The 16846-nt window shown below is 64.0% G+C and overlaps 6 protein-coding genes across 6 annotated transcripts; 4 read left to right on the plus strand and 2 right to left on the minus strand.

Annotated features, from left to right (window-relative positions):
• The first annotated feature begins 3132 nt into the window (after positions 1-3132).
• Positions 3133-3920, plus strand: EMIHUDRAFT_457572 (hypothetical protein). Its single transcript, XM_005777717.1, has one exon. The coding sequence runs from the start codon at positions 3138-3140 to the stop codon at positions 3690-3692; it is 555 nt and encodes a 184-aa protein (XP_005777774.1). The 5' UTR covers positions 3133-3137; the 3' UTR covers positions 3693-3920.
• Positions 3921-3995: 75 nt separating this feature from the next.
• On the minus strand, positions 3996-4619 carry EMIHUDRAFT_73908 (hypothetical protein; the record flags this gene model as incomplete). Its single annotated transcript, XM_005777718.1, has 1 exon — positions 3996-4619. The coding sequence occupies one exon, from the start codon at positions 4617-4619 to the stop codon at positions 3996-3998; it is 624 nt and encodes a 207-aa protein (XP_005777775.1).
• An 85-nt stretch (positions 4620-4704) lies between these two features.
• On the plus strand, positions 4705-9248 carry EMIHUDRAFT_443662 (hypothetical protein). Its single transcript, XM_005777719.1, has 5 exons — positions 4705-5121; positions 5196-5252; positions 5325-5433; positions 5515-5942; positions 9135-9248. The coding sequence occupies exons 1-4, from the start codon at positions 4802-4804 to the stop codon at positions 5710-5712; spliced, it is 684 nt and encodes a 227-aa protein (XP_005777776.1). The 5' UTR covers positions 4705-4801; the 3' UTR covers positions 5713-5942; positions 9135-9248.
• Positions 9249-9510: 262 nt separating this feature from the next.
• Positions 9511-9990, plus strand: EMIHUDRAFT_237766 (hypothetical protein; the record flags this gene model as incomplete). Its single annotated transcript, XM_005777720.1, has 1 exon — positions 9511-9990. One exon carries the CDS (start codon positions 9511-9513, stop codon positions 9988-9990), a length of 480 nt encoding a protein of 159 aa, XP_005777777.1.
• A 1774-nt stretch (positions 9991-11764) lies between these two features.
• On the minus strand, positions 11765-14323 carry EMIHUDRAFT_115551 (hypothetical protein; the record flags this gene model as incomplete). The annotated part of the gene is made up of 2 exons (XM_005777721.1): positions 11765-12937; positions 13040-14323. The coding sequence occupies 2 exons, from the start codon at positions 14321-14323 to the stop codon at positions 11765-11767; spliced, it is 2457 nt and encodes an 818-aa protein (XP_005777778.1).
• A 1173-nt stretch (positions 14324-15496) lies between these two features.
• Positions 15497-16375, plus strand: EMIHUDRAFT_237770 (hypothetical protein; the record flags this gene model as incomplete). Its single annotated transcript, XM_005777722.1, has 1 exon — positions 15497-16375. The coding sequence occupies one exon, from the start codon at positions 15497-15499 to the stop codon at positions 16373-16375; it is 879 nt and encodes a 292-aa protein (XP_005777779.1).
• Positions 16376-16846: the final 471 nt, after the last annotated feature.

Raw genomic sequence — 16846 nt, forward strand, 5'->3', positions numbered from 1 at the left:
TGGAGAAGAAGAGCTTCACCAACGGCAAGGACGACAAGCCGCTGGTGAAGCGGCTGTACGAGGCCGCCTTCAAGGAGCAGTTTGGCAAGGCGACCGAGCTGGACTACGCCGACCTCGGCTGGGGCGACGCGGAGGCGGCGAAGCTGGCGGAGGTCCTCGCGAGCGGGGCAGCGCCGCGGCTCGAGAGGCTCTATCTCCACAACAACAAGATTGGCGACGAGGGCTGCAAGGCGCTGGCCGCCGCCCTCAAGGAGGGGGCCGCCCCGAGCTTGAAGGCGCGAGACGCCCCCCCTCGCCACACGCCCCTCCCCCGCCCAATGCTCATCGCACCTCCCCTCGCGTGCAGACGCTCTTCGTGGACAACAAGAGGCAGCCTGAGCTGGTGGCCGTGTGCGAGGAGCGCGGCATCATGCTGGTCTGAGCCTCTCCAGCCCAGGCCGGGCGGCAAGGGCGCGGGTTCCTGCGGGACCGCCGCGCGAGCATGGCAGAGAGAGCGACAGACCCTGAGGCTGCGGAGCACGACGCACAGCGGCGGTGGGGGTGCGCGCGCGGGTGCGGGTTTGCGGGTTTGCAAAATTTGCGGCCTTTCAAATGTCGGCCCAGTGCGTTCAAAACCAAGATTGCCTCGCTCGCGCAGAGCGAGACGAGGGAGGGAGCAGGACTTTGCCGCCTTGGCCCTTGCGCGGAGATCAGCAGGAGGAGGAACGAGGGATGTACGAAAAGAGATTAGTTAGGAGTAGCAGGGACCCGAGGGACCATGTGGAAGACGGCTAGTGCTAGTGCCCCACCGGGAGGACGACCCCGGCTAGTCGCCGACCACACCCACAAAGAACCCTGCACAAAGATCGCAAGGGCGGGGGACCTGTTCCTTTTTACCCATCTCACAGTAGAGAGGTGCGTCCGTTTTTATTTATTTATTTTTGCAGGCGCCGATGGTCCTTTACCGGACTCACTTGAACTTAGAGTACTTGGAGTGCAATCAGTAACCGCACATCCAGGGCTCGGCAGGCCCGCCGCCTTCTTCATCGGTGTGCCCTAAAAGAAGAAAGAAATAAAACAGACAACCCAAGGGAGGGATGGGAGGACGGCACGCCGCCACCACAGGGATTTTAAGGTGTGCCCTCCTGCCGCTGCGACGGCTTCCTTTTTTTCAAGGCGTGGAGGTGTGGCAATAGGCAACTAAAAGAAAGAAAGAAAGAAAGAAAACGGACAACCCAAGGGAGGGATGGGAGGACGGCACGCCGCCACCACACAGGGATTTTAAGGAGAGGGGTGTGATGCGCTAGCCGTCGCCCACCCTTGGGCGTCCGCCTCTTCCTATCTCTCTTCGCAGTCTCTCGCAGATTCTCGCTGCGACCTTCATGCCACCTCGCGGTCAATAGGCAACTAAAAGACGAGAGTCGGAGCCTTCCAATATTTTAAAAGCACGTCTTGTCCTTTCGCCTGCGGAAACGACCAGGGCCCCCATTCGTGTCCCCGCCCGCCGGTCTCAACTCGATTCCAATCTAGCCGCACGGACCCTCCGCTCTCCCCGCTCGGCACCGCAGCACCATGGCAAGCACCCCGCAGAAGGGACGCGCGCACTTCGTGAGCAGCCCTGCAGCCCCCATACTGCACCTCCGTCCCAGGCACTCCTGAATCGCCGCACGCACCTCTGTCCACACAGGGCGAAATGGTGGAGACGCCGGGCGGCAAGCAGACGCCGGGCAGCAAGGCGTCCAAGAAGGTCAACGACTCCAAGTTCGGCGAGACGATCGTCGAGGAGGTGCGCTCCCGCTACACGGCCGCCCTCTCTCACCTTCCTGGCCCCGCGTCGCGCCTCCTTCAGGTCCAAGTGAGCGTGACCGTCATGCTGACCGGCGTCGCCCTCGTCGACATGGGCTACGACAAGGAGCTGCGGGTGTGAGCCTCCCCCCCTCCCCTTCCCCATCTGGGCCCGTCCTAATCCCCAGTTCCCGTCGGAGTAGGACGCGCTCCAGGCCGCATGTTCGAGATGGCCGACACGTGGGGGTGCATCAACACGTACCTGCCGCAGCATGTGACGCGGAAGCGGATTCTCGACTTTCAGGGCCAGACGTGGACGGACAAGCAGGAGACGGAGCGGCCCAACAAGAACTATAAGCGCGCTCCGGGCTGGTCGAACGTGCAGTACCAGATCAGGGGGTACATCGTCCACCCCAACGACCTCGCCAAGGTGCGCGCGACACAGCTCCCGCCCCTGGCCGGATCTCTCCCCCCCAACACCCGCTACTGGCAGCCATCGGCGGACCTCCCACTCATTACCTCCCACGACTGCTACAGATCATGGACCAGGTCGTCAAGAAGATCCCGGGCTTCTCCCACGAGGTCAACTACTTCCTCCGGCGCGAGACGGAGACCGGCACCTTCGATGAGGCGACCACGCTCGGGGACATCGACAACCTGGAGTTCCAGATGGTGCTGCCGGCCGCGCCGGACGAGGCGGCGGGCAAGCGGAAGCTGGCCGACCTCGAGAGCCGCCTCAAGAAGGCGGAGGAGGCGCTCGCGGAGGCGCGCGCCGCCAAGAAGCCCGCGCCGGCCGCGGCCAAGCCCGCGCCGGCCGCGGCCAAGGCTTAGCGCGGCGTGGAGGGGAGTAGGAGGGTGACTGCCACAGCGGCGGCGGGAGGGAGGGATTTTCCCGACCTTGTTCCGACTCTGGTCCGACCCTGATCCGACCGTGTTCGAAGTGAACACGGTCGGATCAGGTCGGTGTTCGAGAGAGGTCGGATCAGGGTCGGAACAGGTCAGAGTCATACCCTCCTACTACCGCACTCGCATTAGAGCGGCGTGCGAGGCGAAGGTGTGTCGTCGGGTGGACAAAAGGCGTGTGATCTGTGCGCGCGTTCTGTCGACCTGAGATGCTACCGATTGCGAGGAGTGCTGCTCACAATCCTTCGACTTCTAGGATTGAGAGCGAGACTGCTCTCAATCCCTACCTTCTCCAAAAGTAGGTTCACCCTCCGTGGTGTACCAGAAAAGAGGTTTGGAAGAAATTTAGATTCTCGCTGCGACCTTCATGCCACCTCGCGGTCAATAGGCAACTAAAAGACGAGAGTCGGAGCCTTCCAATATTTTTTCTGAGAGCCATCAGTGCCCAACCTTGACGCTTGAGTGCGGCGATGATCGCCGCCACTGTCACAAATATGATCGCCGCCGCCGCCCTCGGCTTCCTCGCGCCCACCCGCGTCTACCGCGGAAGCGTCAGCATGGATGTCGTCTACCGCGGACGCGTCAGCATGGATGTCGTCAAGACGAACGCGGTCAAGGTGAGCGGCAACTTCGAGATCACCGACAGCATCAGCTCGTTCGCCGACAAGAAGCTGGCGAAGCCGCTCGAGACGTTCGGCGCGCTGCTGACCGACGACCTGATGCTGCACCTGAAGGTCGAGTCGAGGGCTCTCCACGATACGGAGCACAAGGGTAAGGAGGCGCACATCGCGGAGGCGACGGTGTACTGTGTTGACAAGCACGTGATCAACGCAAAGGCAGAGGGAGAGGACATGTACGCGTCGATCGACGAGCTGGCGGACACGCTGACGCGGTCGCTGCGGAAGTACAAGGAGAAGCGGATTGATCTCAAGGAGGGGCGCAAGCGCGCGAGCAAGGGCGAGCTCGCGGAGGGCGGAGACTCGGATGAGGAGCTGGAGGATGAGAGCGAGGTGCCCGCGGAGTGAGGGAAGGGGTGCGGCTCCGATAGCCGCTGAGGCGACGCATGACGCCATGAGGGGCCATGACCGCGCGTCTGTTTATACCGTTGGCGGCACACGCGGGCCACGCTTCCACTTTTGCCGTGTGATGCCGCCGCCCAGGGTACCCATGCGTCGCGGGTGAAAACGGCGCCGGCCGTGATGCCGCCGCCCAGTGTGTGTTGCGTTGACCGGCATCGACACATAAAATAAAACAGAATGGCGCGCTGCAGAACGCCAACGGACCCTGCCGCCGCCGCCTCGGGCCTGGCCGCTGGCGATCTCGGAACCTCACACTGCCGTGGAGGCCGGCCGTGCCGGCCGTGCCACCTTTCTCGCCTCGCGCGCGTGCGTCGCTGGGCAGAGCATCTCGTCCCACGCCAGCGGGAGGAGCGTCGAGCCGTCCTCGGCGGAGCGCGCAAAGACGACGCCGAGCTCCTCCGACGCGGTGGTCACGTAGTAGGCGCGCGAGTCGCCGAGCGAGAGCACGCGCGCCTGGACGATGTCGCCCGGCCGGCAGCTGTCGCGCATGAGCACCGCGTCGCGCTCAAACTCGCGCACGTCCTCGCGCCGCAGCAGCCCTCCACACGGCTCGCGCAGCGGCACGCCCGCGACGCAGAGGATCTCGAGCGACGCGAGGCGTGGGTTTATACGAATCACGCGGCACGTGACGATGTCACCCACCGTCGGCGGCGCCGCCGCCGGCTCAGAGGGCGCGGTGAGGGCGGAGACGGACAGCCGCGGCGGCTCGCAGCTGCGATCGAGCGAGACGGTGCCGGCAATGGAGGCGTGCAGTCCGGTGTCCCAGCGATGCACGCCTTCGCCGCAGACGGCGTCGGGCGCGTCCGCCAGCCGCAGGCCTGGCCACGCGAGAGTGCCGTCGAGCCTCGAGCCCGCGGGCGGCGCCGTACTCATCGCCCAAAAAAAAACATGCGCGGACAGAGTGACCGCCGGATTTGGAGCCATCCTGCTTGCATCTCTTGCTCCTCGAAATGTTTGCCCTTCACCTCTCTCTCCTCGGCGGCATCTGCACGGATCGGGAGAAGAGCTGCGGCGACTGGGCGGCCGACGGCGAGTGTGAGAAAAACACCGCGTTCATGGCGTTCACGTGCCCGCTCTCCTGCAACATTTGCACCTTTGACTGCGCAAACAAGCACGAGCACTGTGACGCTTGGGCGCGTGGAGACAACGGGACGCTCGCGATTTACAGCAACGAGAGCGCCTGCGTGAACAACGCGGATTACATGATGTCCAACTGCGCGACCTCGTGCGGCCTCTGCCACCACGAGTGCGTCGACAGCAAGAAGGAGTGCGCCGGGTTTGCGGCTTTGGGCGAGTGCGATGCGAACCCGTTGTACATGAATGTTCACTGCCCTGTTTCGTGCGGGACATGCAAGAGCGCGTGCAAAGACGCCAAGTGAGAGCCAGCCGGATCGCACAGCCCTCGTCCCGCTCCCGTCTGATTGACTCTGCGCCCGTCGCTCCCCACAGCGGCGATTGCCCATCTTGGTCCAGGGACGGCGGCTGCGTCGACAACCCAAACTACATGAATTCTTTGATCGCCGGCAGGGGCCGCACTAATCGGGCAGAGACGGACAACCGCGAGACTGCCGCGAATAGGTACCTCAACTGCCCCCAGTCGTGCGGCGTCTGCGACGAGCAGCTGGGGTGCTCGGACAAGAACGACGAGTGCGCGGCCTGGGCGGAGAAGGGCGAGTGCCACGGCAATGTGCGCGGCCCTCTGACGAAGCCTCGCTCGGGCGCCGCCCCTCCGCCCGCCACCCGCGCCCCCTATCGGTCGCCTCCGCAGGCAAACTACATGGCACGCGAATGCCCGTCGTCTTGCGGGCTGTGCAAGACCGTTTGCATCGATCACGCCGAGCTCTGCAAGGCATGGGCCGCGGACAGCGAGTGCGAGGAGAACACGGGCTTTATGCACAAGACGTGCCCGCTCTCATGCGGGATCTGCGCGCGGATCGAAGAGGGCTCCGGGAAGGATGAACTCTGAGCCTTCTCTGGACAAGACGTCCATCGAGAACCCGCGGGACTTGGCCGCGAGGGCCAGCTCGTTGTCCGTTGAAGATGAAACTCTTCCCCCCGAAGAGATTTGAACTACCACGTCGTCAGGATAATACTCTCTCTTGGTGTGGCAGCCACCTTCTCTCTTGTGCTGACGGCTGTGCTGAGCTGTTTACCGTCCTTTAGCACTGCGTTTGTCCTTTTGACACGTGAGAGCCTGAGGAGATACCCCTTGTCCCTCGCCTCGCTGCTCATCGTGGGCATTCGTTCAAGATGCTGAGCGACCGCGCGACGGCGACGGCGGCTACGGCTACCGCTGCCGCGCTTCTGCCGCTGCTGCTGCCGTCTGGGGGGGGGACCCCCCCATCTTTGTTTACCGATGCATCCTAGAATGCAAAAACGCATTCTAGGACGCACTTTTCATCTCAAAGATACCATGTGTCTCGGGTACACAGGGCATTCTAGGATGCGACGGCTGTCCTGGAGATGGCCGCGCCGTGTCTTTTGTTGCGCGTTCCATCTTAGACGCCACAAGCATCTATAGATGCACAGCTGTTCTGAGATGGCACTTGCATACTAGATCACATTTTACTATACTTGGACAGGGAAGCGTCTCAGGAGACACCGTGTGTCGGGTGCACCGGGCACCGAGGGGGGACCAGGCTATCCACCAGGGAGCACGAAAAGGCGGTGTGATCTCTCGGCACCCTCCCCTGGGGGCCCTGCCTTGAGTGCTCGCGTGAGGTCTCTCCTCGCGGCCTGCCCCTCCTGGAGAACCAGGTTCTCAGCACCGCGCATGCATCTGCTCGCGCCACGAGCTCTGGGCGCACGCAAAGTTGCATGCACTGGCCACTGCTTACGACGATCCGACGGCGACCTGCAGCAGCAGTGCTAACTAAAACGACAAAGCCGCCTCCCCCCCACCAACCAGTTTGCGCGGCAGGTAGCGGGGCCAGTTCGAGGCTGAGGGCGTGGGCGTGCGCCTAGACACGGAAGACAGCGTACTTCCGAGAGTCGGCCAGAAAGGGTGAACCTTCTTTTCTAGACCGCTAGGATTGAGAGCAGCCTCGCTCTCAATCCTAGAAGTCGAAGGATTGTGAGCAGCACTCCTCTCACAATCGGAGCATTCTCTGTGCGACTGTGAGCACCCACGCTCGCAATCCTACATCTTCTAGGACTAAGAGCAGCTCCGCTCCCAAGGTGACTGGTGACGCCTACTACCAGCGCGCTCGCAATCCGAACAAAGTCTAGGATTGCGAGCAGCTTTGCTCACAATCCTAGCAACATGCCTCCGATTGCGAGCAGTAGCGCTCGCAATCCTACATCTTGTAGGACTATGAGCGGCGGCGCTCACAATCGTACCCAAGATCCAAGGATTGCTAGCGTCGCACAGAGGGCGCTCCCAATCGCTCCAGCCGCGAGCGCTTGTGAGTGAGCGCGCCGGGAGGGTCTCCTCACAATCCAAACAGTGATCGCACCGATTGCGAGGGGACCCGCTCGCAATCCTAGAAGTCGTAGGACTGTGGGCGGTGTCGCTCGCAATCGGCGAAAGTTCTAGGATTGCGAGCGCTCCTGCTCGCAACCGGAGGCATGTTGCTAGGATTGTGAGCCAACTGCTCGCAATCCTAGACTTTGCTCGGATTGTGAGCGCGCTGGTAGTAGTCGTAGGCGTCACCAGTCACCTTGGGAGCGGAGCTGCTCTTAGCCCAGATAGAAGAGAAGACGTAGGATTGCGAGCGTGGGTGCTCACAGTCGCACAGAGATGCTACGATTGCGAGGAGTGCTGCTCACAATCCTTCGACTTCTAGGATTGAGAGCGAGGCTGCTCTCAATCCTAGCGGTCTAGAAAAGAAGTTCACCGCCAGAAAGCATTGTCCATGCGTTTTTCTTGCTTGACTTGGCGTTTGAGGGACCGGGCATCCCGAGCTCTGCTCCGCTCCGCTCCTCGCTCCTCGCTCGGTGAGCTGTCGCCCACCAGCGCGCGGCGCTCGCGCGCACACCGTGCCCGCCGGCTCGCCGCCCTCCTCACCACCCGTCGGCGCTGTCCGCAGGCATGTGAGTCAGAACGGCGACCGCGCAGCGCGCGCGGGTGTCTTGCTCGCCGTCACCCTCTCGCCCCCGTTCCGTGACCGCCGCCGCCCGCGCCACCGCCGCCGCCAACACCGCCTCGCGCCTCGCGCCTCGCCCTCGCCGCCCCCGCCGCCCGCCCTCGACCTCGCGACGGCGTCCTTCTGGGGATCTGCGGGTGGCTTGCCCGCCTCGCCGCCGCCCCCACTCTCGAGCAGCGCGACCGCTTCCGCTCGATCGGTGAGCCGTCGCCCGCCACGCGCTCTCACGGCGACCGTGGGCCGCTCATCGCCTCCGCCTCGTCGCAGGTGTTTGATCTGGGCAGGAAGCGGCGCTGGCAACGGCAACCGGCAGCCGCGTGCACGGAGTGCTAAGCGAGGTGCCTGTGATTAAGTCTGAGTAGCCCGTGGCCGTGAGTGGCGTCAGGGGCAGTGTTCTGTGACTGTCCTGTGCGTGCTGTTCAGTGTGAGTCGGTGCAGCGGTGGGCCTGCTGCCGCTGCCAGACGTGAGAGCCGCTGTCCGTGCCCCAGCACGTTGCGCGGAGAGGCTATAGGGCGCCCACCCACGAGTGCTCGGGTGGGCGGGCCGCGGGTGTGCGAGTAGTAGTGCAGCGGCCGCGGCGCACAGCCGGGGGCGGCCGCGGCGCACAGCCGGGGGCGGCCGCGGCGCACAGCCGGGGGCACGGCCCGCCGCGCAGCGCTCGCCACACCGCGACCCGTGTTGTTTTCTTTTGTAACGTGCGTGTACTTGAGTTGTTGAGACACGCGCTGTTCAAAATATGCGCGCGTCTTCTGAGACACGCGCTGTTCACAGTATGCACGGCGCGTCTTTTGAGACAGCAACGCCAACCGGAGATGCCGCGAGCAATTCGGGATGCGCGGAGCAACTAATATGGACTCGCGCATCTTAGGATGCTCGAGCATACCGAGGACAGCGAGCGTCTAAGTAGGAGGCCTACTAGACGCACTCTAATCCAGAGACGCATTCGGTAAACAAAGATGGGGGGGTCGCCCCCCCAGACGTGCCTCTGTTGCGGCCGTCGCTGCCAAGTGCCATAGCTGCTGCGGCCGCACCACCCGGCGAGGCCATCCTCGCGCGCACGGACGCTACAGGCGCGGGCGCGGGGGTGGAGGGTGCGCATGAGGCGGAGATGATGGAGGCGCTCGCCGCGTGCGGCGATTGAGCGCCTCCCTCTCTCTCCGGCTGCGCGCCTGACCGGTGCAGCCTCCGAGTCGGCGTCTAGCGCGCGCGATAAGGTTTTTGCTCGCCTTCCCCCTGGACCCCGTGTTGCGTGACTGTCTCTCTGCGATTTCGGGCCCGGGGTTGTGCGTTTATGTGAGAGCCTGAGAGGAATTACGTAGTAGAGCTCAGGTAGTTTGAGTTGTTTGGTTCATGTAGAGCAGGCATCTGAGAGAGAGAGAGAGATTTGTTTTGTTGTTTGGGATCTGTAGGAGAAGATGGGCGACTCACGAATACCTGGGCTTTTCATTTTGAGCTTAGCCTTCGATGTTATGAAACAAAGCAAGGCGGACATGGCATATCGCTCTCGGCTCACAGACATCCCTCACACCCGCCGCACACCCGCCGCCCCCGCGCGCGCCCCACCCCGGCCGGGAGAAAGGGGAGGTAGGTAGGTAAAGGGGAGTGACAGTCTGGGATTTTTTCTGGCGGGGCGATTCTCGTTGTTGCCCGAGTGCACGAGCGGCAGCCGAAAAAACTGATGCGCGGCTGCCTGCGGCTTGCTCGAACGGCCGCGACACGTTCGCGCCAGCCACTGCTCTCCACGCGAGCGCCGGCGCTGCTGGCCTCGCATGCTTTGCCAGCTGCGGCTGCGGCGCCATTGCTGCGTCGCCGCTGCTCCAGTGCCGCTGCTCCAGACGGACCTCCGCAGCCTGCGCCGACGCGGCAAAATCTATTTGAGGTTGCGCGCGAGCTGCCAAAGTACGGCGTCGGCTCCAAGGTGTTTCGTTCGGGGTGGACGAGGAACGGCTACGACCCAAACGAGCACCACTGGCAGATCACGCGCGTCGAGCTGTGGACCAAGGGCGACGAGGAGCAGTTCCAGCGTGGCAAGGCGTGGGGCGTGCTGACGTGGAAGGGTGTGACTGAGGCAGGCGAGCGGCGCGTCCGCACTCCTCTCAAGAAGGAGTGGGTGCACCTGCGCGACGCGCAAGCAGGGAGGGCAAATTCAGCGGCGTGAGTCGAGGGTAGGTATTGGCTCACGTCGCTTGTCATGCACCTGCGCGTAAGTCACGCGTTGGGGGGATGGGGAGGGATCAGCAGGCTGCGAGGCGCTGAGTCCGACCGCGGGCGTGATGTAGATCGCAGTCTGTCCATAGTTACGGCGCCTCAGTCATCGCGGTGTCGCGTTTGGTCAGTCTTTTGGTCCGCCACGCGCGCCAGGCGGCCAGCTCGTCGTATGTGTATCGAAAACAACGTTTGGTGTAATCTCGTGTACACGGGCCGCGCGCGCGCGGGACCCCTCTCTAGTGGAGCACGAGGGAACAACGGAGACGCTACCGATGTGCGATGACGCGAACCGAGGCACGGACGACGGCGGGGACGGGGAGGGCGACAGCGACGTCGAGGTTGACGCAACCGTATCGAGAGCGCCACCCAAAAGGGGGCGGACAGCCATGGAGGTCACCGAATGGAGGGCGAACGGCACGATACGAAAAGGCAGGGCGAGGCGGATGGAGAAAGAAGTGCCGAGAAGGCCATGGTGGAGGGGAGGGACGGGAGGACGAAAGAAGGGCGAGGAGGACGAGCGGCCCGCACAGACCGCGAGCAGACAGCGCCTGCTGGCCATTTCGAGACATTCGCCAAGAACGCTAGCTACATGGGAGGGCTTCGTGAAGGATGGATTGAAAACCATTCGAACAAAGAAGAGGCGACGGGAGGAACCGGCGGAGGATGCAGTGACGTGACACACACACACACACACACACACACACACACACACACACACACACACACACACACACACACACACACACACACACACACACACACACACACACACACACACCGCTCACCCACGCGCACTGGGCCTTGCACTTTGAATGCCGTGGGGCTCCTGTCGTCAGACGTGGAGACGCGAGGGTTGCCCCCCCTTGCCCCACCACCTCGTGTGTGTGGTGAAGTTTACCTTACCTTACCTTACCTTAAATAGCTCTTTTTTTAAATTTTGTCGCGCTCGGGCCGTGCGTTGGGCCGTGGGGGCCCGCCCCGCGCGTAGGGTTGTCAAACGTTAACTTTGGGCCTAACAGTTGCACTATTGTTGGCTGAAGTCCTCAACGTTGTTCAAGTGTTCTCCCCAGCCCAAGCTGTTACTGTTTGTTACTGTTGTTACTGTTGTTCAGTGGTCAGGGCAAGCAGAAAATGCCAAAAAACCCGCGGGTGAAACCCGAAAATACCTGGGTTTCCCCGGGTATTTCGGGTATTACCCGCACTGGACGCTGGAGATCGTCGTGGGTCACTGCCAGGCCTTCCTTATTGTTATTCAGCCGGCCTAACGTTAGCTACTGTTGTTGGGGAGCCCCACTGTTGTTCTGTTGTTACTGTTAACACTAGCAACACTGTTCAGCTCTTAACGTTTGACAACCCTACCCGCGCGCACACGCCCCGGGGGCCTCGCACCTGCCGCCGCGCCACGCCGGCGCCCGGGTGCCTCGCCGCCGCGTCCGGCGACGGCACGGATCGCTACCACAGGTCGTCCCACAGGTCGTCCCACAAGAGGACAACAAAGGACGCATCCCTCCCGCCGCATTTCGACCGCCGAAAAGTCTCCCACTGACTGGAGTCTGGAGACGCGCCCGCCTCCCCAATGCCCAAAAATCCACCAAAGCGCAAGTCGAGTCCTCTCTCTAGATTTAAACAATTATAATGGACAGAGAGAGAGACAGACGCGGTAGACGGAGTGAGTGGTCTAGGCTGAAGGCTCTAGCGCGAGGCGCGAAACTGTGTGCTCTCCGCTAGGCGGCCACCCGCTGCGGCGACGCGCGAGGCTGCGCCTCCCCCTCGAGGAGGACGTCCGACATCTCGGCGGGCATGGCTTGCGACGAGCGCGAGAGCCGCCCCGACAAGCGCCCGGCCGCACTCGATCGCCTCGCGCTCGCCCGCTGGCGCTGCCCGCCGCCCGCCTGAACGGCGATGGGCGCTCGCGCGGGCGCCTTGCAGAACCAGGAGGCGCTCATCGCCAGGCAGATGAGGAGCGTGAGGAGCGTGAGGCAGCCCGCGGCGACGTAGGCCACCCGCCATGGGAACTCTCCCTCCGGGGCGGCCGGGGGAGGCGGCGGCAAGGGCGGCGGCGGCGGCGGCGGAGGGCGGGAGGGAGGGGCCGGCGGCGACGAGGGTGGCGGGAGCGGAGATGGAGATTGCGGCGGGGACGGCGGCAGCCCGGGCGGGGGAGGCGGGTTTGGTGGCCCCGGAGGCGGCGCCGGCGTGCTGCACTTTGACTCGAGCTGGATCGCCTTACAGAGCCCGCCGAGGCAGACGCCCTGCACGCCCGCGTCTTGCGTCGGCAGGCAGGGCGTATTGTCGGGGAGGTAGTTGAGGTGCAGGTTGGGCTCGGGAAACAGGTACTGGTCGCATCGCGCGGGCGTATTGCCGGTGGCCGGTCGGAAGCAGCGTTGAATGCACGGCTGGTCGTCCCACTGCGGGCATGCATCGGCGTCGATGATGTACCCGTATGGCACGCATCGGCTTTGACTAGCAGTGGGGACGCACTCGCCCTGGGAGCAATACCCGCTGCCCCCGTCGCACGAGTCGGCCGTCGTCTTGAACTGGCCGTTGTCGTCGCAGCACTCGCCGCCGCAGCACTTCTTGTCGGCCGCGAGTCGGCACTCGCCCGAGCAGCACGTCTCGCCGGGGGCGTCGCACTCCTCCCGCAATAAGACGTCCACCTGGCCGTTGCCGCACCCCAGCGTGCATGCGCTCGCCGTCAGGCCCGAGGCCGTGAGCCTCTCCTCGCAGAGATAGCCGCACTCGACCTCGCAGGTGGCCGAGCAGCCATCGCCGCCAGTGTCGTCGCCGTCGTCGCACTCCTCGCCCGCCTCGACCTTGCCGTTGCCACACTCCGGCTCCGAGCTAGCCAGGCACTGTCCGCTGGGCAGCACGGTGTCCTTGAGGTGCTTGCACACGTCGCCCTGGTCGTAGAAGGCCGTCTCCGCAGGGTACGACATTAGCCCTAAGCGCGAGAGGGAGTGGGCGGGGTGTCACGGGGCAGTCTAGAGATCATACGGGGCCACCCTTGAGGCAATCGCGAGGCACCCTTGAGCTGTCGAGAGAAGCGTGGGAGCGAGGGGCGTGCGAGTGGGCGCGGAGCCTCCGTAGTCGAAGAAGTTGCCATTGCTGTCGTACCCAAACGTGTGCTCTCCCCCGAGGTTGTGCCCTATCTCGTGCGCGAAGGTGTGCCAGAAGCTCCCCCGTCGCGACCACGAGGACACGGCGGTATTGGCGGTGCAAATCTTGTCCTCGCTGTCGCACGACTCTGTCGCAAACTTTGACGCGCAGTTGCCCGTGGACTGGACGACCACGTCGCAAGCGTCGTCTGCCTGTCCCGGCTGTCGGGCCGGGATCCCGCTGTCCCTAAACTCGATGCGCCTTGGTGTGTTGCACACAGCCCTGAGGCCGGCGATGCCAACCACGCCGGTTGGGGGGAAGCAGTCGGTGAGGAGGTGCCACAGCGCGGGACCCTCTGCAGGCTCGACTGGAGCGCCGGCGATGCCGTCACAGCCGCCACCGCCACATCCCACCCACCACGAGAAGAGATCGAGCGCTGCCTCAATATCGTCGGCCTGTACAGTCAGCCCATGTCCCTCTATCACCCTCGGAAAGTACTCCTCGCATGTATTCCGGGAGCCGGGGACGTCCGGTGCCTGACCCACAGGCGCATCGTCGCTGTTGATCACCACGTGCGTCACGAGCAGGCGCACGCCGAGCTGGCCCTCATAGACGAAGTTGGCGCGAGAAACGGCAGAGGCGGCCTCCGTCATCGCCGCGTCGGTGCCGCCGACCGCGGCGACAAAGCCTTTGTCGATGGCCAGGCCGAGAGTCAACGTCTTCACGCCGGCCCAGTCGCAGTTTGAGAGGCGGACATAGGGCGGAGCCGGAAGCTGGAGCTGCGCTCGACGCCCATGGCGGATGGGGTGCGCGTCGGGGGAGGGGAGCGTGCCTTGCCTGCCGGGAAGCGTGCCGTTGAGCGCGAGGAGGATCGAGCCGGCCCTCGAGATGAGCGCGAAATCGATGAAGCAGTCAGAGGTGCAGTGCAGATGAGCGTGCGCCACTGCGCCGTCCGCATCGGAATCGCTACGGAAGACGCCACGGCTCTTTTCTCCACCGGTCACTTGCAGATCGGGGTGAGCCCACGTGTCGTCCGGCCGCAGGCCCAGCTCGGTCACGCCGCTGCCGTCCTCAAAGCGCAAGCGGAGCGCCTCTGCTGGGTTGCGAGCGTCGACGTGCACGACGGCTCCGCCGGTCGCTGATGCCAGCGCGCTTAGGCAGCCCATGGCGGACAGGAAACGGCTTTTCATGCGCGCTTGTGTGAAGCGGCGCCTCGTGCTCTCAATGAATGCAGACACGCACAAAGAGAATTTTCAGTGCTTGTGGCTCTTACGTACATTCCCGTAGGTGAACTGCTGACAGGGTTTGCGATTTTTAGGTTTAGTCGAGCGTAAGATGCCGCCTGCCGCCTGCTTGTTCTTGCCGCGCTGGCACGCTCATCGGATTCCCAATAGATAGATGGATCTCTTAAGTGGCGGCCAGAAGATCCGCCCTGGGATCTTCGGCGCAGGGCGCCGTCACCGGCCCCATGAGCCCCCTACGAGGCCATTCAGTGCTCATGTGGCACGACCTGAGCAGGCCTAGCAATGCCTCGGGCCGAGCGGCGCCCAGAATTGTTGGTGCTGGCCAGCAACGTGGCCGGCGAGTGCCGTCGTTGCATTGGTGGCGACCACCGCTGAAGCGGTCAGCAGGTGGGAAGGCATCGCTCTCTTTGTGAGGGTATTGTACGTATTCATTGTCTGGTCAATACTTCTGCCTGGGTGGCACCTGTGTGCCCAACATGGCGACCCGTGGCCTCCCTCGTGAGTCCACCTCGCGCTGATCATTCTCGTCGCTAGCTCAAGCCGAAAAAGTGGTCCACCGACACCAGGAGGAGTACAACCATCATGGCCGCAGCCTCAGACTGACCGGGTTAGGTCATCTTACCGGCTTGGTGGCCCAGAAGCGCGACATTTGCTGCCCGCAGAGCGCTAGCAGCCCACTAGCCGGCACGTCTGTGCGTCGTGCGGGGCTGAACTTCAGGCACTCTGCACGCGGCTTGTCGTCGAGAATAGCTCAACCCCGGCCAGTGAGTGATGGATCTGATCATAATCAATCCCTACTGTGCTGGGGGGCTCTCAGATCAGCCGTTCAGAGCTCTGACATTGGTTCCCGGCAGAAGATCCTCCAGAGGATCTTCTGCCGTCAGCCGAAAACCCGTTTTCAAACGAGACACAATGACCCAACAATGGCCCCCACGGCCCGCATGGACATGCAGCCGACCCGGCTAGGCCAGCTGGGCCATCGGGGCGGCCACCAGCGGCCGTAGGACCGCGCTGCGGTGCCGAAAGGGGCTGGAAGATCCGCCCTGGGATCTTCGCCACCTAAGAGATAGATCGACCAATGCCTCTGGTTAAAAAGCGGCGCGAGCGACCAGCGTCTGTATGGCTGCTGCTGCTGCTGCTGTGGTCCGCCGCACAGCCTGCGGCGTCCGCTACTCTCTCAGCGCTGGCGCCACGAGCAGCCCGCTCCTCGCGCTGGTGCACGGCGCTCCAGGCTCCTCTCGCGACTTCCGCCATCTGACAGACGCGATCGAGCGGCTCGGCGCACCGCTTCGCACCCTTTCCGTCGACCTTCCCGGCCACGGAGAGAGCCCGCCCTTCCCCGACGGCCGCGAGCCCACGCAGCCAGAGATGGCCTCGGCGCTGTGGCGTGCGGTCGAGGCCGCCACCGCCGACCTCTCGCCTCCTCCTCCCGTCCTGCTTCTCGGGCACAGCATCGGCGGCCACACCGTCCTCTCTGCCGCGGCGCGGCGTCCCGTGGCGGGCGTCGTCCTGCTCGCGCCAGTCAACGTGACGCCGCACCGCGCGCTCCTCAACGACACCGGCTTCCGGTGGATCGTGCGTCCGCTCTGCCTCCTGCTCGGCCGGCCGCCGTGGAAAGCGGCGCTGGGCGGGCTGGCCGAGGCCTGGTTCAAGCGCGTGCTGGGCTTCCCGAGAGGCGTGAGCCGCGCCGAGCTCGAGTGGGTGCACCGGCGCGTCGCGTGGCTCGACTTTGCGGCGGCGGAGGCGGACGCGAGGGCGCTGCGCGCGCCGGTGCTGCACGCCTTTGCTCGCGATGACGCGCTGATCCAGCCAGGCAAGGCGATGGAGCTGCGGCGGGTGCTCGACGCGTGCGCGGCGAGGGATGGGCCGAGGCTCGACTGGCCGAGCGGCGGGCACAATGTGCAGAAGACGAGGGCGCAGGAGCTCGCGACGGCGCTGACGGAGTGGGTTGCGAGGGTCGCCGCCGCGGGGGAGAGGACGAGCGCGAGTGCGAGTTGAGGAGGAGTGTGTTACACGCGCAGGGTTCAAAACCACGTGTGGCAACGTTCATACGAACCAGCACCCTTGTAAAGAACCAAAGATTCGCATGCCGGACAACTAGGTAGGGGTCAATTACGGCTTTAGTACACGTAGACTAATTCATAGACCTCTCCCCCCTCCCGCATGCCGGACAACTAGGTAGGTCATAGACCTCCCCCCTCCCGATGAACGTGGTTCAGGGTGGGTGTTCTGTTCATAAGTCATAAGGCTACTTACTTGTAACCACGATCGATGCGAGGACGCAAGTCCACCAACCTCGGCCATTCCAACGGCCAGACCGCTCGCTTAAGGCTGATCGGCTAGACGAGCGGTCTACCCCCGACGGGGCGGTCCGGATCACGGGGGATGACATCCTGCCTCCCGGCACGCCGGGAGGAGGTGGTTGCTCCGCCGCCAGACCCCCCCCTCCACCACCCTCGCCCAGGGATC

The sequence above is a fragment of the Emiliania huxleyi genome, assembly GCF_000372725.1.
Source record: "Emiliania huxleyi CCMP1516 unplaced genomic scaffold EMIHUscaffold_257, whole genome shotgun sequence".
In the NCBI taxonomy this organism is placed as follows: Eukaryota; Haptophyta; order Isochrysidales; family Noelaerhabdaceae; genus Emiliania; species Emiliania huxleyi.

Excerpts from the sequence above, each read along its gene's own strand:
- EMIHUDRAFT_457572 (XM_005777717.1), top strand. The coding sequence starts at position 3,138 with ATGATCGCCGCCACTGTCACAAATATGATCGCCGCCGCCGCCCTCGGC.
- EMIHUDRAFT_443662 (XM_005777719.1), top strand. The coding sequence starts at position 4,802 with ATGGCGTTCACGTGCCCGCTCTCCTGCAACATTTGCACCTTTGACTGC. Across the intron at positions 5,253-5,324 it reads GTCGACAACCCAAACTACAT|GTACCTCAACTGCCCCCAGT; the intron begins GAATTCTTTGAT and ends TGCCGCGAATAG. Across the intron at positions 5,434-5,514 it reads AGGGCGAGTGCCACGGCAAT|GCAAACTACATGGCACGCGA; the intron begins GTGCGCGGCCCT and ends TCGCCTCCGCAG.